Source organism: Neopsephotus bourkii, unplaced genomic scaffold, assembly GCF_033783945.1.
Source record: "Neopsephotus bourkii isolate Nb327-2 ecotype Australia unplaced genomic scaffold, CSIRO-AGI_Nbou_v1 NB_1292, whole genome shotgun sequence".
Taxonomy (NCBI): Eukaryota; Metazoa; Chordata; class Aves; order Psittaciformes; family Psittacidae; genus Neopsephotus; species Neopsephotus bourkii.
In genome coordinates this window covers 10,896,976-10,922,988 of record NW_026901776.1, presented here as the reverse complement: position 1 = coordinate 10,922,988, position 26,013 = coordinate 10,896,976, and the positions used below count along the sequence as shown (strand labels likewise).

Sequence of the window (26,013 nt, the reverse complement as noted above, 5' to 3'; positions counted from 1 at the left end):
TGGAAAGCTGAAATAAAAATAAATTAATTTGATCCTTCTAGCTAGCATGTATTACTCCTACTATCAATATAACCTCAGTGTTTTATCCCTTCAGCAGCCTTGAGACTTAATCCAGAAAGTTTCTGACTCTTTGTTATAGACATAATGGAACACAAAAACCATTCAAACGTTAATGATGTCCTAAGGAAAATGACACAGTAGAGCTTTATGTTTGTTTTTTTTTATTTCTTCTTTTTATGTAATGCTGCCTAACACTTGCATCTATGTTAAAACAAGATAGTGATGTCAAATCAGCTAATAAGGTATTAGAAACATGTGGACACATGTTTTTTGAATAGTAAGACATTCATGGCTTAAGGAATAGGATATCATGACAGCATCCAAGCATTCAGGAGGGGGAAGACACTAGGTTAGCATTTTAGCACATCCATTCTTCAGTGGTAGGATCTGTTCTTTCCCCTCTTTTTGCATCTCAAGCTACATATCTGTTGTGCTTCCAAAATCCAGTGCTCTCTTAGGGAATGTCAGGGTTTCCCTGTTAAAAACATGTAGTCCAGTAAGTCTTTTTTGGATGTTTCATGTCTACTGTTAAGTAAATCATACTCAGAACACACTCAAACATTCCCTCCAGATATTGCAATCATGACCACAGCTTTCCCCACCTTTCAGAAAGGTGACCAGTATTGTCTGCTTGGGATAGTCAGAAGCCAACAATCACCACAGACACAGAAAATATCACATAGGCCAAAATTCCAGGCAACGTAGAATGATACAACTCAACTACTGTCTCCAATAGAACTGAACTTTTTTATCAGATAACTACTGGTCCATAAGTCTTGTAGTAAAGCAACAAGATCTTCAAAACTGTATCCCTGCACAGAAGCCTTATAAATACAGGTACTTTGGTAACACCCCCAGCTTCTTCCCACCCAAAATCTGGCACGTAAGCCTGGGTCTGGATTTACATTTGTTTTCACAACCCTATTGATTCTCAGACTCAGAATGTGAGACCTGGCTCCCATTTCATGCTCTTCTCATGGCATCTGGGTCTCACACATTTGCAGCACAGTGACTGCTGCTTCTTACACAGCTGGTCAGGGAGCTGCCAACAAGCTGCACCTACTGGAAGGGAGCCTAGAGAATGAAAGCGATTGTGCGGCACTCAGTGCCACAAGCCTGTCCCTATCTCAGGACTCCATATGCAGGTGAGTGCCTGAAGGGGGAAGCCATCTACCACAAAGCCTGAAAAGTAATACCTCTTCGGTACTTGAACTTGAATTCAACTATTGAAAGCTACAAGTAGCAACACGTGCATTAAAATCGGGTACTTGTACTCATGTATAGCATATGCGACACATGTAAAACTGACCCAACATTATGAAAAATTCTCTGTTTGAAGAGCAAGAATAAAAAGAAAAAAGGTATCCTGGATATGGACAATTGAAAACAAAAAAGGTATCCTGGGTATATACCATCTTGGACTGAAGAACTGTGCTGGACATATGTGAACATCTGTGCATAACTAGACAGACTATAATACCACAAAGAGCTTTTGCCTCCCAAGCCTCAGTCTGCTAATTGCTCCAGAAATCTTAAACCACCCAGTACTTTTGCTATTATTATAATGGAAGACAAGCGCATCTAAGTGCATGAAAAATGTTAATCTGACAACTACAAACTAACCCAAAAGAAAGGGAAGTTTTTGTGGCCTGGCCCCCATCAGTGAGGAAAGCAATCTGCTGCCTCAAAGCTTTGCTTTTTTATGCCTTCAGAGTCAATGTCTTCTACTCAGATGGAGATGCCAAGCCTTCTTCCTGGGTATGAGCTTCTGGTCATGAAAAAAACAGCCTAGTTTCATCATCAGTATTTTCTTACAGCCTCCACTGGGACATTCTCATTAAGTGCAAGAAAGAAAGAAATAATTGGGGTGGGGAGTCTCCACTGAAACAAGACCACCAAAGCCTACTTAGCTTGCTGGAGTCAGAGCTCATCACAGGCAGAGAAAAATGAAGAACCTCTCCAGATCTTGATTGCATATGGCACTACACAACTTTTCTAACTGATTAGGTACAATCATTTGTTACAGAAAAGTACACTGGAGTTGGACACAGAGAATAAAAGAACTTCTTTATGGGCAAAGCAGCATAGAGGCCCTCTTAAATTATAGTTGCAGAGAAATTTGCATTGATCAAGAACTCAAAGCCATAGGCCTGTCAGAGATGTAATCTGAAACTATGATTTACACGCAGTGCAAGTGACACAGAAAGTAAATCCCTGTATTCAAAAAATCCAGCAAGAGGACACAATGACTCAAAAGACAGATAATTTGAAACTAAAATATTGATATTTGATATTGAAGCTGAATCTTGATAACATGTCTGAATTTAAACGTGAGTAAATACTGTTATCAATACACGTGATACGTTTGGGGTTTGAAGTGAGGACCTAAAATGCATGTCTTTCTAAGCCACAAACTTTCGGTGAGAAAGTAAGGACTAAACAAGCTTCAGACATGGAGGATAATTTCTAGGAAGGTGTTGCTCAACTCTGGGAGCCAAGAGACAGATCATGCAGCTCTGCATATCTCTTCCCCAGAAGCATTCCAAGGGAGCTGGTTGAGAAATAGAGAACTTTGTTCCCCAGGCCCGTCAACAAACACAAAACACAGATGTTGCCTTCTTATGCATACATACACTAACGTATATTGTCCATGTTCACATGAAAGCCCACAACAGAGGCATTTCTTGTACTTTTTTTACACCATGAATACTCTTGCAGGTTGCAGAGCCAAAGAAGGGCCTCATGAACACTACCACAGCTATGACCTGGCAAGCTTGAGTGGGACAGGTGATATATGGGAGTACTTATTCAATGTGGTGAAGCCTAGTTTTCATCTAAGGTTTATGTTGTATCCACTACATTAAATGGCCCGCATGGGAGAACTAAGCATGAAAGAAACTTGCTACTTCCAAGTCAGCTGTTTGTAGTGGGAACTGCTACTACAGTTATTTAGGTTTGGATCTCATCTCCCTTGAGGAAGGTGTGTTATCTGGCATGTGCCAAATTGATACCTTGCTCAGAAATTGTTTTGCTTCCTCTGATGAAATAAATAAATGTTTTCTCAGACACTTCCATGCTGTACCTTTACCTCCTTCAACATAAAATTCCTTTTTCTTTCTTTTTTCTTCAACTTTCCTCTGGGAAGAGAGACTGTAATCACTGAATTTTACTCTCTGTGAAGGTAGAAGAGGAACAGATGTGGAGAAATGTCAGAGAGTAAGCAAAGACCAGATTTTTCCCAAACCTCTGTTATTGACCACTTCTTTCAATGCTACTAGAAATGTATCCTAGATCTCTTCAAAGAGAGAGGGAGGGGGAGAGAAGAAGAATGCATGTTGCCTCACCCAATCAGCAAGCTCTTTCAGCAACTAAAGAATGACGAGAAGATGAAGTTGCCATTTCAGCAGACAAAAAGAAACATAACAGCAAGACAAAAAAGGTGCTGGATAATTCTGAAGTTTTCAAATACAGAGAATTAATAAGTATTTATGCTGCTCCTCAACTGTAAATAATGGAACTCAGTAGGCACTTTTGCTGGCATAAGGTCCAAAGTTTTGTTGTGGAAAAGCCTGGGAAGATGGTAAATTGTAATATAGATAAAAGCTTTTTTGAATCTATAAAGTGAACAAAACATATAGGGACTCTGAGGAAAAAAAAAAAAAGAAGGAAAAAAATATGATAAAACAGGTTCAGATGCAACATAAGAGAAACAAAGTACGAGAGAAGAATCCAATCAATGTCCCACCTGAGCGAAACAGCAGACTGCAGCAGACAGCCAAGGCTAAGAGGGGATAAAAGTAAGCATTTCTCAATTCTTTCCCTGTGTAAGAATCTAATGTGGAGTAAGTAACTCATCCCGGCTTGAAGGCTGTAATAATATGATCAACTTTGAAAGCAGCAATTCAAAAGACAATTCCACCTCTTCCCTGTGGAACAGTGCATACTAAAGTTGACAGTCTTAATTTCCACCTTCTGAAATACCACAATCACCTCAACAGAGCCACTAACAAAAGAAACAGAGAAACAACAAAAGCACAAGTTTTTTTGTAAAGAACTTTTTGTAAATAACTTTCACCTCTTTCCTCTGTGCTATCATTCTTTACATTTTATTACTTTCACTGAATTGCTAACATTGAAGTTATGTTTCTTGGCATGGTCCATGTTCACATCTGGGATCAGGTTGCTCAGGTAAGAGCAATCTAGACGGCTATATCTTTAGCATCAAGCAGCACACCACCCTTAACCAACAAGAAGAGTGCAGGGCTCTAATACTGAGCAAAAGGAATCAGAATCCACTGTGACAGGAACACACTGCTGTTAAGAAATATGAACAAGGACATGGAGAACTTGTTTCATGAAAAAAATTATTTCCCCTTGCCTTGCAATAGTTCTTCCAGATTCCTGTTCAGTCAATAAATCTGTACAAGCATAAACATATGTGCTTAGCACAGCCATTTTTGCCAGCAGGCACAAAACCAGCTTGGCGTCTGCCAATAAGACCACCAAGTGCAGCAGCACTTTACTCCACGGTAGTATACACAATGCCAGCTGAGAAGAGAGACTGAAGCAAAAGGCAGAAGTGATGCTGGCTAGAACAGCCTTGATGGTCAGGTAGGGCCAGCTTCGTAATTTATGAGGTACAGGACCATTCCACATACCTTACTCTCAAGAGCTTCTCTTCCTTGCCTGCTCATTGAAAGAGAGATGCCAATGCCAGCTGTTCTGCACTCTTTCAGTTGGGTGCACAAAAGTGGACCTTTGAGGGGTAAAGCTTGTGGTCGCAAGCGTTTTTGTTTGCTTTGTTTCGTCTGCATCTAGACTTTGGCTCTTCCTATCATTTTGAAGCAGAATTCACCAAGTGTTGGATTGTTCACCCACTAATAGGGAACATGAGCTGGGTTTAGACTGTCACGAAACAGGTTAGTTTTACCCTACTGATGATGTGCTGTTGCAATAGTAATCCTGCTCAGTATGAGAGGAGCCACAGGTTCAGACCCCTGGTGCGTGCTCTTGGCTGAGGAGCCACTGGCGCGAAGCTACCATCTGAGGGCTTATGACTGAACGCCTCTAAGAACCCGCTTAGACGTTTGTTGTGCTATTGCATCATCAGTCACTTGTGATTGACACAAGAGATGAGTCTGGCTCAGAATGCATGGCTAAAGGTCTTCCCGAATCTTCGTTAGCGAAGTCAGGCCTTCCTCATAGGAGAAGAAAAACTCCTATCTGCAAACCCGGGCTGATGGAGCTCGTCTGACCTTGTATGGTCTTCCATCATAGAGAAGGACACTCTTACAAAACCTACGACCTGTGGACTTTGCTGTCACCCTCCTAGCTAACTAGGCCGTGGCAGTTAAACCTCAAGTTTAAAGGGTGGGGCCAGTTCTGTGCAAGCTGCCCTTCACCTAAAAAATCCACTGCGCAGGCTGGAAGGGCTTACTCTCACTTGTCAGTATGGAAGACCTAGGATCAAAATGGTAGGTGACAAGGTGCATGGGAAACTGCAAGATCCAATGATGCATGTGGGCAGACCACCACATGGGTAGTTTGAGTTAGCTCAGGAGTTGACAGTCGTGGTCAGACACTTCCTGATTGCCTAAGCACCCTTTTTCTCAAACAGATTTGCATATCCCACATGCCCTTGGTCATCGTGCTTGTAGTAAGCGTGGTTAAAGCCCTTCCTAAATCTTAGCTTGTGAAGCCAAGCCATCAGTCCCAAGGCAATTACTGTCAGCAGACAGCCTGAGAGCTACTACATCTTTTCCTAACTTAGCCCAAACAAAATCAGACCAAATCACAGTGAGCATTGTCTTCATTCAGATCTACTCTCTGTGCACAGTCCCAATGGAATAAATAGAGATTGAATTTGACCCATAATAGGAGTAATCCTTCCTGGTTTAATTTTCTAATCCAAGAGAAAAGGCCTCATCATAGCATGCAGCTTCAACTAACACAAAATCTTGGGATCCTTCCTAGAACTGGTTTTCTGGTTGAGCAGCATCAAGAACAGATATTTCTGCTGAAATCAGCATCAACTTGTCATTTGACAACCACTGCCTTGGTCAGAGTCCAGTTAAAGAGCTGCTGTTACTTAGCTGGTTGGTCTGGGTGCATCCCCCAGATAAAGCAGCCCATACGTATTTATTCACCTTAGTCTGGCATTTACACAAGCAAGCTTGCAAACTCTGGAGGTGTCTTGTGACGCCATCAGAAATAAACAATCCCAACACATCCCTAATTCCTCCTCTTGCAAAATGGACATCTCCAAATTCACTTTTCATGATATATTAATATAGGGACCACAAGAACAAGAGAACACATGCTCTGGCCCTCAAAATGACCATTTTTCTCAGAAAGGCATATAGAAATACACTGAATATTTATTGGACTGGAAAACTCATCACGAGGGAGGCTTTTCCAGCACGGCTAAGCTTAGCTCTTCTTGTCATTAACTCTTATGTGGGAAAATGACCCAGATTTTAACTGCAACAAGGGGGAAAATAAGGCTTTTAAAAATTCATTCGAGCACACCAACGGGGTTTTTTATACCCTTTGTAGAGCAGATGGCAAGACGAAGCTATACCCCCTGGGCCTGCTTCAGGGATCTAACACAAATGCTCTTCTCAAAACAGATCTCAGATGGTGTTGGTGTCATCATTTCACTCAGGGATTTGGGTTAGAAGGCTTTACACTCAAATCTGTTTTTTATGTTATACAAGTGAACCCAGACTAGACTAACGGACAAGCAGCAGGTAGGTTAGTACACACACAGAGCCCTCTCAGGCACTTCCAGGTTGCTGATTTACACTGATGCATTTAGACTGAATCTTTCTAACCCAATTAAATCTCATCTCACCTGTCAATACAGATGTAGCCTGTTTTATAGTAGTGTCTCATAGAACATGCATTAATCCAGACCCGTGGACAAACTATCCCTGCTAGGCAAATTCTGCATTTGTCCAGCCTGGTTTTTCACCCAGGTTCTCTCACTCAGAGGCCTTAACTGCTCCCATGTTACCTGCCTACCCAGGAACTCCTCTGGACATGTATACCTATCCTATCCAAGTACTTTATAAAAATGTACTATATACACCATTGGCCTTCTGAAAAATAGCACTTTTCTCTCCCAGCTCACTTCTCACGTAATGATGGCTAAGTTACTATCATTAAACGTAAGAACATGAATATGATCTATTTTAATTTCAATATCATCATTTGTTTGAAATGCACGTGCCAGTTACAGGCTGTCAGCACCAGCACATTTAATAAGTTATAGCACAGACCAACAACTCTCAAACTTCTGGGGCCAAAAACTTTTACAGATTATCGTGTATGCTTGTCATTAAATTCTGCACCAAAACCATTATAAATTATACTGTTTAATAGACTTCCAGAAAGCAGCTGTGAGCTATTTTGCCACAAGCCCATGAAACCCAGTTATTTGCCAGTCACAAAAAAAAAAAAAAAGCTAAAAGCACCCTTAATATCACCATAAACTCTCAAAACTCCTCATAGAAACCAATGCCCTTCTCAGTGAGCAGAAGCCCAGCAGCAGCTAAACCAAGTCTTTCACAATGACCCAAAGGTAAACAAGTTCAAGCTTTCACATGCCAAGTTCAGAAGCAAAGTGTATCTGTTGGTGACACCTTCATAAAAGATGATTTGAATGCTTCAATGGATCTCAGTACTGGTGAACTTTGATACAGCAATTAAAGCTTTGCATGTGAAAATCAATACTTAAAACAGCACCCAGAATTAAATTAACAGCAGATTACACTCTTACTCATGAGAGATACCCGTCACTAAGCAGAATTCTCCAGTCAGTCAGCTACACTTTCAGAGAGAAGTTCAAGTAGTCTCACATAAAAGATACACTGACTTAAATATAGACCAGGATTTTGTGAAATCTCTCTATTAAGAGGAGATTCCTCATCTGCTACTTAGAAATAAGTAGACTCTCTTTTTGCTGCACACCCTATTCTTCCCCAAACCACTGCAAATCTTCTCATTCCCACAGTCCTGTCATAGAAAATTGTAAATGCTAAAAAATTGTCATGGGTGCTAGGGGACATGGAAACAGTTAATGGAAAAGAAATCAATACTAAATTACTATGTACACAGAAGGCAGCTTTGGCTGAGGAAGCCCTTGAGCTGAAAATTGTTAGAGGGTTGGAGAATACCATGGAAAAGACCACCCTAGGGCCACATCTTAAATGTGGCCTAGGCCTAAACACCCTAGGCATCTGCTTTGGACCCCATCTTGTAATAGAATCCTAGGCTAGGTTGTCAGACTACTGATCTGACAAACTACAGCTGTTCCTATGTTTTGTATGACTTACCATAGTTGTCCACATGTTAACCTCCACTTACATACCCAAATTATGTGGTTATTTTCATAGCACTCTGAAGCCATAGTAATGGACAAGAACTTTCTGGGCTAATGTTATAAGTGTAACGTAGAAAGGTTATTTTCAAATTCCTCTAATTCTGAGATCCAGTATTTTCTGTTCTATTCCTCTTCTCAGTGCCAGCACTCAGGCTTATATATATACTCAGTTTACATAACCTCTGATCTCAGAGTAGTAATGAGATAGCTGATCAACTGCATCAAATGGACATCACCTCTACAATGCAGACTGCAAAATACCACAGCCCTATGCCCTCTGCTTGTGTTTTGCATTCAGGTTGAACAAGTGGGCAAAGACAGTGAAATCATTTGATACCAAGAACGAACAGTAAATGCAGTGCCTGCTACTGGAATCTTTGACATTTACCACAAAAACAAACAAAGTCCATCTGAAATACCTCCTTCCCTTCCTGTTCATGTCTGTGCTGTTACAGACATTATGAACGGGAAGGAATTTCATGGTTCAAAGGGAGCTGGATGATGAAACAATCAGCATGGTCACCTGCTTTTTGTACCTCACCGGAAGTATGCTACCGATCAACAAACAGTATAGTCCTTATTTTATAGGCCCAAAACCCCTACTGTGCTATATCATACAGCAGATTTCATACCAAAGTTGCTAGCAAGAAATCAGATGTCAGGGATTCATTCTCTAAAAAACTTATGGGGTTCCTTCTAATATTCCCAATTCTACATTTGGAGGATTGCATAATGCTGCAAGAACAAATAAGCATATTTAAGTGTATTTAAGTATCTTGTACCTACGCACAGAGTGCCACTGTCATCCACCCTGTCATTTGTCTCCTTTATCCCACCAAGGAACTGGTCATAGAAGAATGAGGGGAAGGGAGAAGCCTGAACATACGTATTTATCCTACCCCTAATAAGTTCCCTAAGTCCCTTTACTCCTTTCTCTGAGCGGAGGAGTTCATCCACCCCCTAAAATATATCAATCTGCCAGCAGAAACTTACCACAAGTTCAGAGAATCTGGCATTGAGCTCTTCTGCTGGTGGGATTGGAACAGAAAACTCAAGGAACTGGAGGGGGTTATTGTCCTTGAGATTGATTTCAGGGAGGTCACTACCCCCAAAACAGCAAAGAAACCCCAATGCATGACGATTCCTCTTCCGGGGTGCCATGGTCATGGTGTATGGTGCTATCTTCTGATCATGTTCTACAGGAAGAAAAAAGAAAACAAACCAGACATTAGTTGTTAAACAAGACTCTCTTGGACCTGTGCAGTACTCTGTGGTTACAAGCCACAGGTGTAACAGCTGAAACAGAACAGAAGGATCCAAGACACAAAAGAGCAAAACAAACACTCAAGATAGACAAGGTAGCCATGCTTTAATACGGTATTAACATGTCCCTGTATGGCAGCGTAAATCACTTCTCCAAAGTTTCTAAAGAGGTTTTACAAATTCAGCATGGGATTTCCCAGGAGGTAGATTTATCAGTGATACCCAGTAGCCAAGGTTGAATGCTACCATTGAATGCCATTGGCCTTTCTCTCACCACTATAGTAAAGGAACCAAAGTATCAGAAGCAAAAAGCATACACAGGAGAATTTACCCAGAATAACTGGAAGGATCCTCCAAAGGCATGCCATTTAGTCAAGATAAAATGAACAATGAAACATTAAAGCAGAAATCAATTCACCACCCCCAACTTCCCCCCCCCCCCCCCACTGCCGGAGCCAGACCATCAACACTATGGCTCTATGTCCAGGAGTACTGCAGGAGGACCATTTTGTCCACCCCACTTTCAAACACACATAACTAGTTTGGGCTGCTTTATGTATCCAGGGGAGAAAATGTGCAGTGCTAATGCATGCTTTCAGATGTACATTTGAGCTACCTCATCTTAACAGGACCCAGGCTTGAGGAGCTTTAGTACCAGGAGTGTAAAGGGAAGCAAAAGGAGGCCTGAAGGAGGAGCTAGGAGTCACTGATTTCACCACACAACACCATTTGTGAGCAGCCTATCCAAACAGGAAGTCTCCTGCCAGCAGCTGGAGAGGAGGGATCTGTGCAGTCCACAGAGAGACACATATTTTGCCCTTTTAAGGGACTTGTTTGACAGCTCAGGGGCTTATTTGTGTTATATTTTCGAAGGACTTCACTTTTTCACTTAATCTGCAGAATAAGCCACATCCTTAGAGAGTAAATAATTAAAGCCTGTTGTGAAGCTCAGCTCCTGGGCACAGGGCAGGAGAGCAGGGTGGGAGGTGACAGGTGAACCAAACCACAGGATGCTGGATGCTGTATCAGCAGCAACACAGCTGAGCTTTGTCATCAGAGCAGCTGCTGCCCTAACCTGCCCCACAATGCTTTAGTCTGCTTGCCAGAACAAGGCTGCTTTGAGCTCTCATAGTAGCTGTGCTAGGAAAAGCACCTTTAGGACAGCAGTTGCATGGTGGGTCTTAACATACTGCACACAACCAGAGGCTCTCCAGGGACATTTTGTATAGACATCAACATGATTACTTAAGAAAAAAAAACCCTAAGCAACAAACAAACAAAAAAACCCCAAACAAACAAAAAAAAAAAAACACAACAAAAAAAACAAAGCACCCAAACCTCCACCCTTGAAGCACTATGTGCTTGGCAGGCACCTGCCCTACTTTGTGCTAGGATTAATTTATGTTGTACCTTCTCCTATGCACTGTAAGGGGATCAGCTGCAACTCTCACACAGCTGAAAGTGAGTTGGTACCAAGCACTGTCTTCTGGAATATCCATTTTCCTTTGCTCTTCATGCCAACCCTGCGTTTGTCTCAGCAGGACACTAGGGTAGCATGATGCTGGCTTCAAAAGCACATTCATAAGAATATCCTCACTAGGAGATGCCAAAGGTCAATTTAACCCTGAAACTGTTCTCTGACACTGCCAGCATAACCAAAATGCCCTCAAATCTACCACAATGGAGTGCACAGCAACTTCCATTTCCCCTCAGTGGTAGGGACTTAAGAGATTGAGTTCTTAAAAGATTTCACAAGACAGCCTCAGAAGAAGTCGAACTTGTCCACCACAGACTATCTTCTCAGGGACTACTCTGAGTAGAATGTCCTTGATGGTAATCTGATCATGGATGAGGTTTGAACCCATTAGTTTGACAAATTTTTTGTTTGGAAGGAACTCAAATCAATGAGACCTGATTTAAGTACAATATAACTACACTTAATTCAGTTGTAACCAAGCTCTGGCCCACTGCCTAGAGGCTTCTTCACCAACCACCAAAAGGAACAGCATTCCCTGAAGCATGGAAAGTGAAAGATCCTTGGAACAAGGTGCCTGAGGACTGGAGGAAAGCAAATGTCACTCCTGTCTTCAAAAAGGGCAAGAAGGAGGACCCAGGTAACTATAGACCAGTCAGCCTCACCTCCATTCCTGGGAAAGTGATGGAATACCTTATCCTTGGTGCCATTTTAAGGCATATCAAGGATAAGAGGGTTATGAGGGGCAGTCAGCATGGCTTCACCAAGGGGAAGTCATGCTTGACCAATCTCGTAGCCTTTTATGAGGAAATAACACGGTGGATGGATGATGGCAGAGCGGTGGATGTGGTCTACCTTGACTTCAGCAAAGCGTTTGACACAGTCTCCCACAGCATCCTTGCGGCTAAATTGAGGAAGTGTGGTCTGGATGATCGGGTAGTGAGGTGGACTGTGAACTGGCTGAAGGAGAGAAGCCAGAGAGTTGTAGTCTATGGGGCGGAGTCTAGTTGGAGGCCTGTATCTAGTGGAGTGCCTCAAGGGTCGGTACTGGGACCAGTATTATTTAATATATTCATTAATGATTTAGATGAGGGAATTGAGTGTACTATCAGCAAGTTTGCTGATGACACTAATCTGGGAGGGGTGGCCGACACACCAGAAGGCTGTGCTGCCATCCAGCGAGACCTGGACAGGCTGGAGAGTTGGGCAGGGAGTAACTCGATGAAATATAACAAGGGAAAGTGTAGAGTCCTGCATCTGGGCAGGAACAACACCAGGTTCCAGTATAGGTTGGGGAACGACCTGTTAGAGAGCAGTGTAGGGGAGAGGGACCTGGGGGTCCTAGTGGACGACAGGGTGACCATGAGCCGACACTGTGCCTTGTGGCCAAGAAGGTCAATGGCATCCCGGGGTGTATTAGAAGGGGGGTGGTTAGTAGGTCGAGAGAGGTCCTCCTTCCCCTCTACTCAGCCCTGGTGAGACCTCATCTGGAATACTGTGTCCAGTTCTGGGCCCCTCAGTTTAAGAAGGACAGGGACCTGCCGGAGACAGTCCAGCGCAGGGCAACTAAGATGATTAGGGGAGTGGAGCATCTCCCTTATGAGGAAAGACTGAGGGAGCTGGGTCTCTATAGTTTGGAGAAGAGGAGATTGAGGGGTGACCTTATTAGTGCATATAAATATATAAAGGGTGAGTGTCACGAGGATGGAGCCAGGCTCTTCTCAGTGGCAAACAATGATAGGACAAGGGGCAATGGGTGCAAACTGGAACACAAGAGGTTCCACTTAAACTTGAGAAGAAACTTCTTCTCAGTGAGGGTGACAGAACACTGGAACAGGCTGCCCAGGGAGGTTGTTGAGTCTCCTTCTCTGGAGACATTCAAAACCCGCCTGGACACGTTCCTGTGTAACTTTATCTAGGTGTTCCTGCTCCAGCAGGGAGATTGGACTAGCTGATCTTTTGAGGTCCCTTCCAATCTCTAACACACTGTGATACTGTGATACTGTGAACAAATGGCTGAGAGATTGAATTGATTGGACTGTAACATTTTCCTTTACCAGTTGAGGACAAGACTTTGGTAAGCACTCCTCTAAAAAACATATTTTTGCAGGAAATGAGTACTATATGAATGGATAAGATCAACATTTTCTACAGAGCAAGTACTGTGGTGCAGTACCTGTGGTTGTCCTGTACTGACATATCATCACTCAGCATCCGTCTTTAGCAGGTTCACCTAAGAGGTGAACAGTCTCCTGGCCTTCTTCACCCATAATGCCAAAAAAATGCACAAGCTAGTGCTTGTTCCTGCAGTGTTTTTACAAAATCACCATCTGGTCCTTTGGATCTATAGTGGAGAAACTCGGCAAAAGCTACTCAGCTTTTACTACTCTGCAAAAGCATACACAGCTCACATAAATATTAACCTTGTAGTGCCTCACTTTCACAAAGCAACATTCCATTGCACAACTTGTACTCTTAACACTGGCATTTTCCAGGTCTGTCCATAAGCAGCATGCAGGAAATTCATACTGACACAGAGGGGTAAAATGGTACTTTTGTACTGCTACAATACCATAGCTGTAGATAGGTGAGGTGTCTAGATGCTTTTAAAATAAGAATACTTGAACACTTTGAGAGGAATCCAGCATAGCTATTTTAGAAATTAATCACTGAATGAATGATATTTCTAAGTGGGAACATTATCTTCCTAAAGATTAAACCTGCCACTCAGCAGATGCTGAAGGGCATTTACTTAAGAACCAAAATCTGGGGGAAATGTGCTTTCCAAGGATAGGGTGGGTGTAGGGCAGAAGGCAACAAAGAAAATTTAAAAATAACATCTTTCATCTTTGAGCGGTAATTGATAGCAAAGCTGTCAAAAATAGTAAGTATGGAAACAACAAAAAGTGGGGTTTTTTATTCTAATAAAAGCTCTGTTGCCTTTAACTTCTTGCAAGTAAAGCAATTGTAAAAATGAAACATGTTCAATTATATATTTCTATATATACCTCCACCAGAATCAATGGGAAATCTCTCTCTGGAGAGAATCCTATTACACATACCTCCCTCCCACAGCTCTTCTCAGTTGTACTGTTTTACCTTTTGCAAAACACAAGCAAGTCGCTGTCATTTCAACAGCTAACTGCACACCTACTCCTCATAGTGATCCCCCTCCTGCTTCCCAGCCCCATCTGTGGTTCGGCTCAGGTCAGGAGTCACAGTCTGGAACACTGCCAAGATCTAATTATAACAACGTCCTCTTCCTCTGACAAGGCATATATGTTCTTTTCTAAACCATTTGGCACAGTGACCAAACACAATTAAACTAATGCAATTTTTAAGTCTTATCAGAAGGTTTAGCTACATGGAATGGGATTCATGCTAACTGCACACCAGGATCCTCTTTCAATTGGAGGTTCTAAATGGTTTCTTCAATTTCTTTTCTTCATTCTCATCTCAGAAATTATAATTTTCATGTAAACATATACTGAATAAGCAACGTTCCACAAACAAGACACCTGAAACAACTGCTATGCCAGCAGCTCTCCTGTGCAAGATACCTGATTAACCTAATTATTACCTCACTGTCCTGTCCTTCTCCACAGTGAACAGCCAGAGCACAACTATAACTAAAACAGAGAAAACTATTTAAGTATCATCACCTTTGGAAAAACAGAAGAAAGAGAACTCTGTGGGTTAACTAAACAGATGCAGCCCTACAAAACTAGTTTGCAATGAAAGGAAGCATTAATGGAAAACACTGACACACTCATTTCCAGAGCTGAATCTTTACTGATCATCAACAGACACACATTTTTGGTGGATGTAGGCACAGTTCTCACCTGACTGGGACGCATGGGACTCAATGTATGATGCAGAATCACTGTCCACACTGGTTTACGCTAACAGAAGAGGAAACAAAGTAAATCACTTCCATTTCCCTTCAAATTTGTATCTTTCTCTATGACAAGATAAAACGTATAAATGTGATGTATTATAATGCAAGTAGAAAGAAACCTGAATTTGGACTGGTTTGGAGCATAAACCAACATGCTTTCCACCCCCAAATCCAATACTGAATCTCTATGTCATTCAGCTATTAAATAATAAACCACGAGAACTTCATGGCATTATAATAGCTACCTTCATCATCACTTACTGATGATAAAATGGAGAAAATGAGCACTGGTCTAAAAATTGTCAAAATATATACATTGGGTAAAGCTAAACAGCTCCATACTGGTCCTATGCTCAGTTCCCTAGACCACATTGCTTCTTCAGTACACAGGTGGTGAAACTATGAGCTTCACACCATGTTCCAGTTGACATGGGAATTCTCCATGTATGTCACATGTAACATGACAGATGCCAAATGCAACATAAAGCAAATGCAGCATGAGGGTTAGGCCCAAATGGATCAATAGATTACAGGAAAGAAAATCCTGGTATACACATAGCATTATATATTATTAATACTTTATTCTTTAAATTTTTATCCACACTTTTTTATTTATTCACCTATTGCCTAGGAAGTATGTCCTGAGAGAAAAGGCTAGGGTTATTAGAAGAAATACTTAAAGCAACATGTCTGTCAAAAATGTGTTTATTTTTAATACTTCAAGGATGCTCAAGGATGTGCTGGATGACTAATAACCACTAATGTTAGTCTGTTAATGCCCACAAATCCAATAACTCTCACCTTATACCAGCTTACCAACACAAAAAAAAAGCTAAAGTACTGTAAGAGGTCTTTCCTTTTGAAGAGACGAACTTGTGACATTCTCACTGTCCTCACTTGGGAATGAGGGGAGAGAGGGGAAAGCACTACGAAGAAACTCCAAACAAACCCAAAAACTGAACAACAAAAGAAAACAGAAAAAAGATACCAGCAGGTTCCTCATGTTCTTCCCAATCCATTTATCCATCAAAATTGCATTCATAGAAAAGCAATGCTAAAACAACAGTCAAATCAAGATTCAAAATAAAAAGTGGAAAGAGCAACAAAGAAGAGTCAGTATCATAAGTCTGGCTAATAATTATTTATTTTCTTTACACTTTTTTGTCTACCTTTTAATCGAGTAGAGGTTAATAATTTTCTATACCTGACTTAGCTGACTGAACAATCCATTCATCTTTTTACCTGCTAAGAAGTTTTATTTTCACAAATGTATTGGTTTACTATAACACATCCTTAACATTTCTGAATGGCGATGTGATCACCATAGCTTCACCTGCAAACAAAACAAGCAGAATACACAACACACAAGTGTTCACCCAGAATACATGTGTTCCTCCTCAGTGTCTAAGCACACAAGATATTTGGCCAAGATCATAGGCCAAGATGTCCTGCTAAACAGGAACTCTGGAGGCAGGAACACATTTTTACTTAGTGCTTATTGTACCACTGGTTCCCATTCCTATTTATCAGTTCCACACTTAGGCAAGTTTGGCAACAATTCCAACCAACACATTGGTGGATCCAACAGGACTGCATACGCCCAAAATATAAGCAACCTTTCTGGTTTGAGCACAGTAGTCTGGTGTCCTGCTTTTCTTTTCTTGACTTCTCCCTGTTATTACTTCCAAGTTTTCTAGTGTTGTAGCACTGCAGTTTCAGCAACATCTACCTCTTCTCAGTCAGAAAATCTGGATTGCTACCAAAATCAATTTTCCTGTCTCTGTCACCGTCACCATGAACCACATTTGTTCTATTAATAAACTTCCCTAAAGATTACTCCATTCCCTACTATTAAAATAAATAAATCAATAAAAGCAAAAAACCCACAACAAAAAATTTCTTCAGGCAAGGATGAACACTTTCCAGTTTTCACCTTAGCCCTCTCTTTCTGCCTACTAGCTTTAGTTCCATTCTCTATTTTTTTCCGCTGCTCCATATCAATATCCTCACTTTCCTTCATGATAACTCTTAGATTTGAAATATTTTCTTATTAGTAGCTTAGTAGTACCTACTTCCTACGCCTCAAACCGCAAAACTCCTCTTTATTCTTTAAGCAGATATTACAGACAAAAGAAGACCTCTGAAGAGACATCTACTACATGAGACACAAGGTGTAAATCTACACAATTGTGTAAAATTACACAAGGTGTAGATTTTACAATTTACACTGTAAAGATGTATGTTTTATTTTTGTTGTATTATATTCCACCAGTATGTTTCAATTTTGTTTCACTGTACCCCATTGTCCTAGGTGTGGCATTGAGGTAATAGGTTTTTGTCGTGGTTTAACCCAACCAAACAGCTTGTTCACTTACTCCCAGTGAGTGGGGCCAGGCTGGAAGCAATCGAGGCCCACGTTAGTCCGCCCCCCCCCCTCTTCCCCAGGGGCTGCCGCACCCTTTCCCCCCTCCCAGAGGGGTGGGGAGGAGAATTGAAGAAATGCAACTCCCACGGGCTGAGATAAGAACAGTCTAGCAACTAATGTACAATACGAATCACCACCGCTACCACCAGCGACAACAATGATAAGAGAAAATAGCAAAGGAAAGGAGTACAATACCACGCGCCGAACCACCAGTCCGACCCGGCCGACCCCCTCCCCTTCCGGGTACCTCCCAGTTCCCCCCTCGGCATGATGTGCTGTGGTATGGAATACCTCTTTGGTCAGTTTGGGTCAGGTGTCCTGTCTCTGCTTCCTCCCGGCTTCCCCTCCTCCCTGGCAGAGCATGAGACTCACAAAGTCCTTGGCCAAACCAAAACATCATTTTTATCAGCTTTGTTCCCAGCCCGAAAGTCAAAACACAGCACTGCACCAGCTACCAAGAAGGAGAAAAAATGACTGCTGCTGCTAAACCCAGGACATTATCCACCCCTTATTCCATACCACTCACGTCATGCTCAGATCCTACATTTTCAATATACCATCACTCCGATCTCAGTGCACTTCTATCTTAGTGCAAAGACTAGTCCCTATAAAGCTGCTGATTCCATCTGGTCCATGATGTCAGGCTCCATCTCTTGTAACAGTCTTTCAGAACAGGAGAGGCCGCGTGCAGTATTGGGTTGTTGCCTGCTGATGCTGATCATTCCCTTACTGTAGAACTTGTCTGGTTCTGTCAAAGTTCGCTCTCTGTTGGGATGATGGTTGAAGGGAAGTCAGGGCTAGTCGCTGGTGGCCTAAAGACATCTGGTTGATGGGCTATTAAAGTATTACACAGCAGGCAACAACATACAATTAAGTTCATTGGCTGTTTTCCCCTAAAATTAAATCCCCTTGAGGTACACATCGGACTTCCCCATCATCCCGCATTACCCACCAAGTGTATCCAGGTCCCTGAGCAAAAGCAATCCCACGAGTGGGTTTGCCTTTACTTGAAGCAGGAATAACCCAGACTGTCTTCCCCAGCAAATTCTTCATATGCACCACAGGAACTTTGTCCCCCTCTACAAAATGTAAAAGTTCTGATTGGGCTGGGCCAGATCTGTTGGCAGATCCTCTGGTGTTGACCAACCAGGTGGCCTTTGGTAAGTGTATATCCCAATGCTTGAAAGTTCCCCCACCCATTGCTCTCAGTGTAGTTTTTAACAGCCCATTGTACCTTTCGATTTTCCCAGAGGCTGGTGCATGGTAGGGGATGTGATATACCCACTCAATGCCATGCTCTTTGGCCCAAGTGTCTATAAGGTTATTCCGGAAATGAGTCCCGTTGTCTGACTCAATTCTCTCTGGGGTGCCGTGTCGCCACAAAATGTGTTTCTCAAGGCCCAGGATAGTGTTCCGGGCAGTGGCGTGGGGCACAGCGTACGTTTCCAGCCATCCGGTGGTTGCTTACACCATGGTAAGCACATGACGCTTACCTTGGCGGGTTGGTGGCAGTGTGATATAATCAATCTGCCAGGCCTCCCCATATTTATTCTTCAGCCATCGTCCTCCATACCAAAGAGGTTTTAACCGTTTGGCTTGTTTAATGGCAGCACATGTTTCACACTCATGAATAACCTGGGCAATAGTGTCCATTGTTGAGTCCACCCCTCGATCACGGGCCCATCTGTATGTTGCATCTCTGCCCTGATGGCCTGAAGTGTCATGGGCCCACCGGGCCAAAAATAATTCACTTTTATGTTGCCAATCTAAGTCCATCTGAGCCACTTCAATCTTAGCAGCTTTATCCACTTGTTGGTTGTTCTGGTGTTCCTCAGTGGCCCGACTCTTGGGTACATGGGCATCTACATGACGTACCTTCACCACGAGGTTTTGCACCCGGGCAGCAATATCTTTCCACAGTGCAGCAGCCCAGATAGGTTTACCTCTACGTTGCCAGTTGCTCTGCTTCCATTGCTGCAACCACCCCCACAGGGCATTTGTCACCATCCATGAGTCAGTATAGAGATATAGTACTGGCCACTTTTCTCATTCAGCAATGTCCAGGGCCAGCTGGATGGCTTTCACCTCAGCAAACTGACACGATTCACCCTCTCCTTCAGCAGTTTCTGCAACTTGTCGTCGAGGATTCCATACAGCTGCCTTCCATCTCCGATGTTTTCCCACAATACGGCAGGACCCATCAGTAAACAAGGCATATTGCTTTTCACTTTCTGACAGCTGATTATATGGTGGGGCCTCTTCAGCACGCATCACCTCCTCCTCTGGTGACATTCCGAAATCTTTGCCCTCTGGCCAGTCCATGATGACTTCTAGAATGCCTGGACGACTGGGATTTCCTATTCGAGCTCGTTGTGTAATTAGTGCAGCCCATTTACTCCATGTAGCATCAGTTGCATGATGCGTAGAGGAGACCCTGCCTTTGAACATCCAGCCTAGCACGGGCAACCGGGGTGCAAGGAGGAGCTGTGCTTCGGTGCCAATCACTTCCAAAGCAGCTCGAACCCCTTCGTAGGCTGCCAGTATCTCTTTCTCAGTTGGGGTATAGCTTGCCTCAGATCCTTTGTATCCCCGACTCCAAAAACCAAGGGGTCGACCTCGAGTCTCTCCTGGAGCTTTCTGCCAGAGGCTCCAGGTAGGGTCATTCTCCCCAGCTGCAGTGTACAATACATTTTTTACATCTGGCCCAGTCCGAACTGGTCCAAGGGCCACTGCATGAACTATCTCGCATTTAATTTGCTCAAAGGCTTGTTGTTGCTCAGGTCCCCATTTAAAATCATTCTTCTTACGGGTCACGTAATAGAGAGGGCTTACAATCAAACTGTAATTTGGGATGTGCAGTCTCCAGAACCCCACTGCACCCAAGAAAGCTTGTGTTTATTTTTTATTAGTTGGTGGAGACATTGCTGTTATCTTGTTGATTACATCTGTGGGGATCTGTCTACGTCCATCTTGCCATTTTATTCCCAGAAATTGAATCTCCTGTGCAGGTCCCTTGACCTTACTTCGTTTTATGGCAAAACCGGCTTTCAGCAGGATTTGGATTATTTTCCTCCCTTTCTCAAAGACTTCTTCTGCTGTATCGCCCCACACTATAATGTCATCAATGTATTGCAGGTGTTCTGGTGCTTGCCCCTGTTCCAGTGCAGTCTGAATCAGTCCGTGGCAAATGGTAGGGCTATGTTTCCAGCCCTGGGGCAGTCGGTTCCAAGTGAACTGGACACCCCTCCAAGTAAAAGCAAACCGTGGCCTGCACTCTGTTGCCAAAGGAATTGAGAAAAACGCATTGGCAATATCAATCGTGGCATACCACTTGGCTGCCTTTGACTCCAGTTCATACTGAAGTTCTAGCATGTCTGGTACGGCAGCACTCAAGGGTGGTGTGACTTCATTCAGGCCACGATAGTCTATTGTTAGTCTCCACTCTCCGTTAGACTTTCGCACTGGCCATATGGGGCTATTAAAGGGCGAGCGGGTCCTGCTGATCACTCCCTGACTCTCCAGTCTACGGATCAGCTGATGGATAGGAATCAGGGAGTCTCGGTTGGTGCGATATTGCCGCCGGTGCACTGTTGTGGTCGCAATTGGCACTTGTTGTTCTTCGACTTTCAGCAGCCCCACAACAGAAGGATCCTCTGAGAGACCAGGCAAGGTGGACAGCTGCTCAACTTCTTCAGTCTCCAAAGCAGCAATACCAAAAGCCCATCGGTACCCTTTTGGGTCTTTGAAGTACCCTCTCTTGAGGTAGTCTATGCCAAGGATGCATGGAGCCTCTGGACCAGTCACAATAGGGTGCTTTTGCCATTCTCTCCCAGTCAGGCTGATTTCAGCCTCCAGTACAGTCAACTCTTGGGATCCTCCTGTCACTCCAGAAATATAGATGGGTTCCACCCCTTGACAGCTCGATGGCATCAGGGTACACTGTGCACCGGTATCTACTAGAGCCTTATACTTCTGTGGGACTGATGTGCCAGGCCATCTGATCCACACAGTCCAGTAAATCCGATTGTCCCCTACCTCCACCTGGCTGGAGTCAGGGCCCCTCTAATAGTCATCACAGGATTGGACGCTTAAGTCATGTTGAAAGGGATTATTCTTCTTTATCACAGGAGCTGGAGTAAGATCAGCTCTTCCACTCCACCTGGGAAACTGCTCACCAGAGACTGAAGCCGTAGCTCTCATGGGACGATCAGTCTTGGCCTTTGCTCCTCTTTTCAATTCACTCACCCGTTCCTCCAAAACTAAAGTAGGTTTTCCATCCCACTTTGTCATGTCTTCTCCGTGATCCCACAGGTAAAACCATAGGGTAGACAGTGGCGTATACCTCTTGTATCTCCTTTCTCGAACAGTGGGAGGCCTTTTGTTAATAGCTGAAATGTGTGCTGGTACACGCGAGGACTTGTATAAGTCAGATATATTGTCCCTCAATTGTTTGAGATCCTGGGACAGTTTTTCCACAGCTGAGATGATGGAAAGGGTGAGATTGTCTTCGAACTCGTGGAGTTTATGAACCATTTCATCCACTGTTAGTGGTACTATGTCATTCCAGGTTACTGTTGCCAATGAATGGGCATATGATGATGGTGCATTCCGTGTAAGTTTTCGCCACATGGGTCGTGTACATTCGACTTCATCTGGATCTATGGGTATATTCCCGTTATTCGGCTTGATGTGATAGATCATCTCTACGATGGCTGATTCTCTCAGAGACTGGATACCTTTGTCTATAGTAGTCCACTTGGCCGAACGACTCATAACATCGTCCTTGTATGGAAACCTTTCTTTGACAGCTGCCAAGAGCCGCCTCCAAAGACTGAGGGACTTTTTCTTTCTTGCAATTGCTTTGTCAATTCCCCCTTCTCTAGCAAGTGATCCCAGCTGCTTGGCTTCTGTACCTTCTAGTTCGTGACCATTGGCCCCATTGTCCCAGCATCGGAGCAACCAGGTGATGATGTGCTCCCCTGGTTGACGGGTAAAATCTTTTCGCGTATTCCGTAGCTCAGTTGAGGTCCGAAGTCGAGAAGTCACCTCTCCTTCTTCTTCTTCATCATGTGATGATGACTCCTGATCATGTTCTGGATCGAGTAGTGAACACATCGTTTCTTCATCTTGCTTTAACCTTCCTGCCTCCTTTTTGCTTTTTCTCTTGCGTACAGGGGCAACCGATATTGGTACGAATTGGTCCTCTGGTTTAGTTGTGGTGGTTATCACTGTGGTTTGAGTAGCGACTGTACTTGTTGCTGGGGGTGATGTGGCTGCTGTACTTGGAGCTGGGATAGCTGCGCTGTATGTTGCAGTCGAAGTTTGAGTAGCTGCTGTACTTGTTGCTGGGGGTGGTGTAGCTGCTGTACTTGGAGCTGGAGTAACTGTACTGGCTGTTGCTTTGCCCTCATATCCAGCGACATTTTTTTCCTTTTGAAGGTGCTGGAAAGCATTGAACATGGCCCTGTAAGCATAGGCCAAGCCCCAGCACGTTGCAATGATTTGTCCATCTCTGGTATGGCCAGACTGACCACACACCTCATTTAAGTGTTTTACTAATTCTTCTGGATTTTGCAGTTGTTCGGTGGTGAAATTCCAAAGTACTGGAGGGGCCCACTGACCTAGATACTTGCCCATACTGTCCCACACACCCTGCCACTCATGGCTGTCCAGCCTCAGAGAAAATCTCTTGGTCCTCCTACTTCGTCGTTTAACCCCAGACAAGACCCAAACCTGACTCTGCTTAACTTTTGAAAACAGATGAAATAGTTGTGGGCAAAATACACTCTGTATACGTGCCAACATGGTGATCCCCACCACAATCAGCAAACAAGTCTCAATAGCATTAAAAGGCCATTCAAAACTCTCAAATGATGCTGTAAATGCTCTTGGGGGAGGACTGGGAGGGTAAAAGAATGCCTCCTTCACAGGTTGACCACCCGAGAAGGAGAAAGAAGATGTGTAATTACTAAGCACTTCTATTATATACCTCCCAAAGTATAAAGGTGGTGACCATACTGGGAACATAAACCAGATAAGTTTCATGATCAATAATTCTATTGTGTTACAAGTCATCATCATAAAGTACACTGAGACAAGAACTTTAGCCCAAGCCCCACACTTGAAAAACACTAATACAGCAAATACCAGATCTAAGTAAGTTACAACATTCTGAAGCTGTGAGATCAAGAGGAACAACTTTGAGAGCCAATAAATCAGCATTGTGATGAGTGACTATTAATCCGGTCAGATCTGTTGTTATCTCAACCCCTTCGTGCCCCACGTTGGGCGCCAAAAAGAACTGTCGTGGTTTAACCCAACCAAACAGCTTGTTCACTTACTCCCAGTGAGTGGTGCCAGGCTGGAAGCAATCGAGGCCCACGTTAGTCCGCCCCCCCCCCCTCTTCCCCAGGGGCTGCCGCACCCTTTCCCCGCTCCCAGAGGGGTGGGGAGGAGAATCGAAGGAATGCAACTCCCACGGGCTGAGATAAGAACAGTCTAGCAACTAATGTACAATACGAATCACCACCGCTACCATCAGTGACAACAATGATAAGAGAAAATAGCAAAGGAAAGGAGTACAATACCACGCGCCGAACCACCAGCCCAACCCGGCCGACCCCCTCCCCTTCCGGGTACCTCCCAGTTCCCCCCTCGGCATGACGTGCTGTGGTATGGAATACCTCTTTGGTCAGTTTGGGTCAGGTGTCCTGTCTCTGCTTCCTCCCGGCTTCCCCTCCTCCCTGGCAGAGCATGAGACTCACAAAGTCCTTGGCCAAACCAAAACATTATTTTTATCAGCTTTGTTCCCAGCCCGAAAGTCAAAACACAGCAGTGCACCAGCTACCAAGAAGGAGAAAAAATGACTGCTGCTGCTAAACCCAGGACAGTTTTCCAGTGTAGGATTTAAGCTATCTGCTTAAGTCAGTAATTGTACAGTACCAAGTAAACTTACAGTACTATACAAATAGTCATGAAAACAATAGGTTAGCAAATATAGTCACCCAGCTGGAATTTTTCCAGGACACAATGGTTCACACCCCAGTAGTGAAGCTGCTGCAGAGGCAGCATTTAGCAATGTCCAGAAATTCAGCATGGATAAATTTATGCTTTATGAAATAATGGTATTTATGCAATGATTTCCCCTAACGCAGCATCATCTTCACTAGATAGGTTGGTTAGTTATGTCGTTGCTCTTCTTCAAATTACTGTGATAGTAAGAGCTGTGGGAAATAAGCTACATAAAAACAAACACAGGGAAAGAATTCCATGGATGCCACCCTTGGACCCAATCACAAATGAGGATAAAACCATCCAGCAGTAAGTCTTTTCAAACACTTTCTACAACCCCCACATTTTATTCTTGAAAGAATTCAGGTGTTAAAGATACTATTTTTAGGACTTGCCATAAATATACTGTAATCTCAAGTCCATGACTTCAGGAGAAGGCTACAGTCTGAGTTGTGTCTGTGCTACCTACCAAAGTCTGAACTGCCTTTTCTGCAAGCTACAGACACACCCCAGTCTGCTGTCTAGACAGCAGAGCCAGGTTAGACTCTAAACTTCCTTCTCTTTTGGTGGTGAGTACAATGCTGTGATGCAGTTTCACACAAAAGACTGTCTTGAAAGATGGAGTATGAGATGAAACCCACATTCAGCATAAGAATTAATAGACTGAAGATGAAATAGACCGTGATAACGTTAGTCAAGCAAACACACACTTTAACAGCCAGAAACAGCACATTAGTCTTCTGCTTTCATATTGAAGAAGTGTTTTCCCCTACAGGAAGGAGAAGCCCCATGCCTTTTACAGGTCTTACGGTATGAAATGCCTCCAAGGATGTCACTGTTTGAAACTAGCCCTAATTGGCAACATCTGCCAGTTCTGTCTTTAAGACCAGCTCCCAAGGATGAGACATGCACCCTAGTGCTGAGTCCCTGATCACCGCAAGAAAAAAGCCAGGAGTAGGCTGACCTGGAGAACATGCCATCACAGTCAATGTCTAAGCCAAAAGACCAGGAATACTGGTAAGGCAGGTTAATACTAGAGCTTGGTCTACAGACTTGAAATCTCTGCAACATTTCCACTGGGAATAGTAGAGTTTAGTTATAAGGGATGTCAATCCAGAGTTTCCCAGTAGCACTAAGAACTGCTACATTCAGAAGAATGATCACACAAAAACCCATTACTAAAAGCATCCTCTCTTGTTTGAGTCATTGTAATTTTTCCATTCTGTCATTGCCCAATTATTTCCAGACATGATGTAACTATTTTGCCAGGGGATTTGGGAGTCAAAATTTTGCTTTTGTTGTCATCATTATCCTGGGTGCCTGAACTTTCCAGACAAAATAAGCTGCTGAGGGCATTAGAGTGCCTCTGATGAGGGAGAAATAATCTGTAAGAACTGCCAGTGTGTTCCAAGAAAAACAAACAAATGGTAGAGGTCCAATTACATTTTCAAAAACTCCAGCTCATGTCCATGTGAAATGATGTGTTCTTATTCAGACAA

At 43.3% G+C, this 26,013-nt stretch overlaps 1 protein-coding gene across 2 annotated transcripts in view; it reads right to left on the bottom strand.

Moving 5' to 3' along the window:
• Positions 1–26,013, bottom strand: part of DAAM2 (dishevelled associated activator of morphogenesis 2) — a 178,840-nt gene that overhangs the window by 109,159 nt on the left and 43,668 nt on the right. For both annotated transcript variants that reach the window (XM_061365987.1, XM_061365988.1), the window contains exon 2: positions 9,437–9,639. In XM_061365987.1, coding sequence (XP_061221971.1) covers positions 9,437–9,610 — 174 coding nt within the window. In that variant the 5' untranslated portion in view covers positions 9,611–9,639. The remainder of the gene's footprint in view (positions 1–9,436; positions 9,640–26,013) is intronic.